Source organism: Buceros rhinoceros, unplaced genomic scaffold (assembly GCF_000710305.1).
Source record: "Buceros rhinoceros silvestris isolate BGI_N320 unplaced genomic scaffold, ASM71030v1 scaffold7051, whole genome shotgun sequence".
In the NCBI taxonomy this organism is placed as follows: Eukaryota; Metazoa; Chordata; class Aves; order Bucerotiformes; family Bucerotidae; genus Buceros; species Buceros rhinoceros.
Genome location: NW_010393608.1, coordinates 17,980 through 24,658, shown reverse-complemented (window position 1 = coordinate 24,658; position 6,679 = coordinate 17,980). Strand labels below are relative to the sequence as shown.

The following is a 6,679-nucleotide window of genomic DNA, read 5'->3' as shown; positions in this document are numbered from 1 at the left end:
AGCTTTTAAGCCCCCGGTGCTGCCTTTGGTGGCTGTGCTTGGCCGCCCCGCTCAGCTCACGTCCTCAGCGTCACACCAGCCTACACCGTTTTGGTCTCCGAAAGGCTCGTGCACAGACAACAGCAAATGTTTTCAAGAAAGAAGTGTTACTGGATGAATTTTCATGCTAAGGGAAGCAAGTATGGCTAGCCAGAGGATAACCGACTGTCTGACAGGGGCTGGGAAGGGCTCCAAGGCAAACAGCACATCAAACCCATCCGTTCTCAGACTGCTTACGCGTTGGACTGCTCTTCAGTCTATCTGATCCGTCGTGTCCTGTCTACCGGGGTAAAAATAGAAGAGAAAGTAAAAAGAAACCCAGCCATGGTGTTAGGGAATTCACGTGAAGGGCAGTGGCTCGAGGTTGCTCTGTGGTCATGGTTTAGAGCCCACAGTGATCCCTTTGGCTGGTGGGCTTTTCTTGTGCTGGAGAATTCCATGTAAGGTTTGGTAACGTCCTTCCAGCTCCCCTGACCTTGCAGGCTGCCAGGCGAGGCAAGTGGCAGTGAGTACTGATCACGGGGGACCACCGTGTTGGGAGAGGTGGCCACGTCCTTGTAAACACACTGTAAATGACAGCACGAGGTGTCCCAATGTTCACTCAGCGCTTTGGATTCTGCAGTTAATTTTAAATATAGCAATAAGGGAAAAAAGGGTTTTCCTTCCCTAGAGACTTTACTCGGGTTTTATTTTTAAGGGAATCAGTTGAAGGAAAATCTATAGTGACAAACGTAAGTTATTTTTCTAAGGCAAATTAAAGTGACTTTTCAGACCGCTCTAGAATATGGATGGACTGGAAAGAGGCTGAGCTGAAACAAGGCAGCTGGATGTGCCGAGATTTCTGCTGCCGTGCCCAGTACCATCATTGCTGTTACTTATGCTGTACGCAATGTATTTTTAATTCTATTTTAGATTATTCTTGGTAAAAAATCAATGTCCTCAATGGGCAACATGGTGAAAAGACCTTGACTGTTTCTGTGGGATCTTGATGGCGGGTCGCTGGGGCTGAGCTGTGAGTCGCTCTGGCCCTTGTAGTCCAGATGCCAAAATAAATTGTGTTACTTTAGAAATGCTGAAGTGATAGAAAACATCACGTTCATGATTTACAGGACGTAACCAGTTCTGGGTTTGTTGTAATTTTTATGAAATGGATTGTTAATGTTAAATAACTTTTGAGTGTTGCTGAAGAGACCTAGAAAAGACAATGAGGGCGTAACAGGGAGTGACCCCTGCAAAATTCAGGACTAGGCCATTGCTCAGACGCTGGATCGGGGATGGCTGGTGATCATCACAGCCCTTTCCCAAGGGAAGAGGGAGTTGTGTCCTGGGAGGGTGAGGGACGGAAGGGTCATGCCTGGGAGACAAAGCCCTGGGACCCACCAACCCCTTTCTCAGCAAAAAGTCACGTTTCTGGGCTGGAATTACCTTCGAGAGGCTGGTGTTTGTTGCGGTGGGATGGTGCCAAGTCTCTTAGCCCCTTGTGGACATCCCATGTCTGGCTCTTAATTCTTTCTCTCAAAGGCTGCTGTGCAATGAAGCAAGTTATTGCAGTTAATGGAGAGCGATATTCTCAAAATATTCCTATCCAAAATACTCCACAGCATGCTCTAACCACGCTGAGCTCTGCTGAGTGGATTAAAGCCTCAGAGACAACATAAATTCCTTCTTTTAATTGTGTGAAATCATAAATTATTATTGCAGGGCTGAGGAATGGCGGGGAGGAATAACAGTGGAGAGAAGGACGTGGTGGCTGAGGAGGCAGAAGCGATGGCCAGAGGGGTTGGAGCTGTCAGCTCCATCTGCTAGGGCTCCTCAGCAAACCATGACTAAGGGCTGAAACGTCTCTCTGAGTGCTTGAGGTCAGGAGGAATGTGGTCTTGGAGTTGACACAGCTACGCTGGAGAAAACCCACCCCTCTCTGCATTGCAGCAAGAGCCTGGCTTCGGGCTGGGGCGAGGGGAGGCCAGAAATAACGCCCTGGTTGTGTGTTCATCTCCCCAGTGGTGAACCAGGGTGGGCAGCCGCTGATTGAAGGCAAGCTGAAAGAGAAGCAAGTCCGGTGGAAGTTTATCAAGAGGTGGAAAACGCGCTACTTCACTCTGGCTGGCAACCAGCTGCTGTTCCGGAAAGGAAAGTCTGTAAGTCAGAAGACCACCAGCCTGATTTCTGTCCTTTCCTCCTCCCCAGCACCACTTCCCAGAGGTTTTTACAGCCCTGTACGCCCCCGGCGACCTTCAGCCAAGGGGCTGCTCACCAGCTTTAGCTCTGGTCTTCTCTCTGGATCGAGAGCAGGAGATTTTCAAGATATTTTTGATCTTTTCTTGTTCAGGCAACAAATACCCAGGGCTCAGCACTGCGACTCGATTGTTTGCGCCCTGCTAGTGGTGACCTGTGCCTGAGCATCGTCCCCTCTGGCAAAAGCTCCTGGTGCTAGTTGTGCAGGAAATACAAGTGAGTTTAAAGCAAGGTGACGCTAAAATGCTTTTCTGCCAAAGGAACGGAGGGGTTTTTGCTTTCAATTCTACCCTCACCTAAATTCAGAGAAATCCTGCTGTGAAATTGTTCGAACTTTATACCGATAGGACTTGGACATAAGTGTGTCCCAGGGCACAGAAGAACAGGTGATAGAATCCAGCTCTCCTTTGTTATTACTTCCCAGGTACTAGAAAGTAATTTTCTTCAGCTTTTCATAATTGGAATTATCAAACCTTGTACAAAATAGTCTAATTTTATTACGGGAGCTCTCATAGATAATCCACGAATAGCAGCAGCTTCCAACTATAGCCAAACTTGAGTATATCTGGTAAATAATCTTTATTTTTATAGAAACCTAGTGAAGCTCTTTACTGTCTTCCGGAGCCCCTTCCTGTAAGAACCACAGCGGAGTCTTCTGCCTAGGAGGAGCACGTGCCTTTCACGGGATGGTACCATCCTCCCGAAAGCAAGTAGTTCAGGAAACAGCCTTTTCCTGACTTTCCACGGGCGTGTTCTGGTGTTCTGGGTGAGATGAAGTCAGTTGTCTCCATACACGTACCGTAGCTACAGCTCAGTGCTGGCTGCCGCTCGCTTTTGAAGAATAACTGTCGTTCTTGAGCAGGAGAGATCAAGCCCTGCTCTTAACCATCGCTTGGCTTGCAGCCTGCAGCCACCCAAGGTCTGGGTTGCAGCCGTGCCCTGGGCTGGCTGTTGCAGGCACCGAATGCAAAAACTTTAGCCCTTTAAGCAGGGCTGGAGGTCTGAAGAACGACGGAAGTGGTTTGGACAACAAAAGGGAGATTTTCAGATCCCACAGGAGGGTCCACTCCTCCAGCACCCAGAGGGAGAACCGGCCCTGCACCTCGCTGGCTGGGTGTGGGTGCTAAAAGCACTGTGAGATGCAGGGCTACAGGCTGTGGCTGTCCAAAGCGGCGGTAGAGGCTCCTGCCCCACTCCAGCGGGTGCTTGTTTCAGTCTTCGAGGCTGGACGGTTCTTGCATGGCTGAGTGTAACAGCACTGCCCCATCATCTCTGGTGGCGCGGAGCAGGGCTGAGTGCTGCGTGGGGGTGTGGACTTTACACGCTGCTCGCTTAAAAATACAGATCTAACACAGAGGAGGTATTGTGAGGTGGCCAGCTGGCTGTGCCTCCCGGCTCCTGGAGCCCACCACGAGCCTCCCCTCTGTCAGCGTAACCGTGCGGACAGTGTTCGCTCTGTGTAAGCAACAGTACAGCCAGTGGGCAAAGGGGAGGCAGGAGAAAACCAAGCTATAAGAGGTCCAAAAAAAAAAAGCCACATCCTAAACTCCTGGAAAATTGCAGTAAACTCCTTCCACGGAAATGTGCCTGGGGTACAATCAACTAATGTGCTAATAAGGGAGGGTATTTTTGCCAGACAGGCTTTGAAGCGTAAAGGTCTGGCTCACGTGGTGCAAAGTTTTCACTCTCAAGTCTATTGTTGCTTTGCATTTTCTGTGCTAAAGTTTTCACGATGTTTATCCCAGGTCAGATTCCAGCGCAGAGCCAGCTTCATACTGGGATGGTCTTTTCCGATGAGCTTTTCCTTAGGACAGTAAAATGTTCCCGGTTCTGTCCCAGAAGGACCAAGGTGTTACTGGAGGAGAAGTCTCCCCACCCAGCTCTGGTCCTGCGTTTTGGAGCTGGGAGAGCAGAGGAAACTGGTGCCGGCAGAGCAGCTCTGGAGATGGCAGTTCCCACGCTGCCGCCTCTGCTGAGCCGTGCTCAGCTCCTGCAAGATAATGAACCGCCGCTTCTCCCTCCGATCAGTCCTGGCCTCTCCTGTGCGACAAGAGCAGAAAGCTTTTGGGAAATCTGCCTTACTCCTCTGGGTAAAAAGTATAAAAAGCTCAACAGGAGAAACATAAATGTTCTGGAGGAATCAGGGCCTTGGGCTTCAACTTCTCACTGGAGTCCCAATTCCTACATTTTTTTTAATGAGCTCACAAATCTCTTCTCCCTCAGGAAACTTCCACGACTCTGCAACTCTCTCTTACGCTCCCTGCATCATGTTCCTGACAAGGGCAGTAGGATTTCCTAGACGCACCTACTCTGTATGTTGGGTGCAGCGTGACAGATGACGTCCCTGCTCACTGCAGGGGGTTGGACTAGGTGACCTCTAAAGGTCCCCTCCAACCCAAACCACTCTGTGATTCCATGAACTTGGTTCTGTCTGTGTTTCAGAAGGACGACCCTGACGACTGCCCCATCGAGCTCAGCAAGGTGCAGAGCGTTAAAGTGGTGGCAAAGAAGCGCAGGGACCGCAGCCTGCCCCGGGCCTTCGAGATCTTCACCGACAGCAAGACCTATGTTTTCAAGGCCAAAGACGAGAAGAACGCTGAGGAGTGGCTTCAGTGCATCAACGTCGCGGTCGCGCAGGCCAGAGAGCGGGAGAGCCAAGAGGCCACCACCTACCTGTAGGGCTGCTGGCACCTCCGTGGCCGTCCCAGCAAACCAAACGCGGGTGCAGAGCTGCCCACTGCTGTGCTGTGGACCTCTTTTACCTCCACAAGCTCCACTGGCCCCTGGACCATGGGAAATGGTGGGGAAGAGCATGTGTTAGCCGGGGCCAGGGGAGCTGCATGCAGTGCAAGAGGTCTATGGCATCGATAACAAACCCGGTGATGGGGTGCCACCAGGACAGCGACCCCCGGCACTGGGACAGCTGCTGGTGTGGCCGCAGTTTCCATGCCCACGTGTGAAATGAAGGTTTTTTCTTCAGCCTAGTGACCTGCAAGCCCACCAGGAATCATGGTTAGAGCCAAACGTGGACCCCAGCCCCTCAGCCTTCGCTCCCGAAAGGCACAAGGTCTCAGTGGCTGTAGATGCTGCTGAGAGCATTCGAGTCCGTAAGGACTCTGTGCTCTCCTCAACCACTTTGTCTGTAAAAAGATGATTTTTCTTCTTATTTAATCTCAATGTCCTTTTTCCTTTTTCTGTTCATATGTGTCTGTGGAAAAAATCACATTTGCTGCTTCTTTCAGGTTTAAAACTGAGCATTTTAAAAAGATTTAATACTGCTGAAAAATAATTTTAAATATTTAATTGTTTTGATTTCCCTCTTTTTTCCTACTTTTTCTCCCCTTCATAACTGAATGTAATCTTTAAAATTTATTTTCCTTTCCAAACAAAGATTGTTTGCTTTGTTCTGTAACTTTCAAAATTTCTCCAAAACCAGAAAATTCTCAGTTTGTTCGATTTTTCTTTATCACTCTCAAATGATTCCAAAGTAAAGGACGTACCACAGGACAGACTGAAGCAAAAAAGGAAAAGGAGCGGGGTGGGAAGGAATGCGAGAAGTGTGCAAGTGAAGAAACAAGCTCAGAGATCATTCAAGGCTGAGCAGAAATAAAATTTTATATATTCCAGCCTAGAAAAATGTATCTTTTGCACAACTTTCTGCCGTGTTTGCTGGGTGAGTTTTGGCCGGGCCACCTCCTCATCCTGCCCTGCCCTGCCCTTGCTGTGGCGGAGGAGAAGACGATTCCGAGATGCGGTTGCTCAGGGAGGTTTATGGAGTCTTGTGACTCGCTATATAAATATTTATCTCAGGAGGTTGATAACTTGTTAGCACCGGGTGTTGCTGGGCTTTGTCTCCCCGTCTCTGGAGCTCTGTCGTTCCTTACGCTGACAGGTAAATGCTAACGTTGGCTAATGAGCATTTACTCCAATTGGAACGAGAAAAAAATCAGTTTATGGTGCTGGAGCAGCTCTGCTGCCGGGACAGAGTGGAGGGCTGCCTGCGCCCTCGCAGCAGGCAAAGCCGGCGGCTCCAGAGAGGTGTTTCTCGACCCGATCCATCAAACTTTTTGGGGAGAAACACGGTGGCCCTTGGAGCGATTTCATTTCCATTCTCAGTGAGATAAAAACCAGGCTGAACTTTGCCATTTCTGTCCCCCCACCGCAGTTCCTGTGCCCACGGGGGCGGCTGTGTTTCTTTGCTGGGGTTTTTCCCCAATGTTTCTAATCATTTTCCAGAGCTGGTGATGGTGTTTGTGGGGGACAGTGGTGCACCAGGGAACTGGAGGAGAGATACTGAGCCCTGGTGAGCAGCGGCTCTGCTGTGGCCACGTGTGGGCAGGGTCAGTGCAGGGTGGGAGATGAAAGCAAACAAGCTCTAGAGTGGTTAGAGGCAGCATTAATCCAA

General features: G+C 49.8%; 1 protein-coding gene across 2 annotated transcripts in view; it reads left to right on the top strand.

The window, feature by feature from the left end:
• Positions 1-4,953, top strand: part of VEPH1 (ventricular zone expressed PH domain-containing 1) — a 65,037-nt gene extending 60,084 nt beyond the window's left edge. For both annotated transcript variants that reach the window (XM_010144909.1, XM_010144908.1), the window contains 2 exons: positions 2,041-2,177; positions 4,717-4,953. In XM_010144909.1, coding sequence (XP_010143211.1) covers positions 2,041-2,177; positions 4,717-4,953 — 374 coding nt within the window. The remainder of the gene's footprint in view (positions 1-2,040; positions 2,178-4,716) is intronic.
• Positions 4,954-6,679: the final 1,726 nt, after the last annotated feature.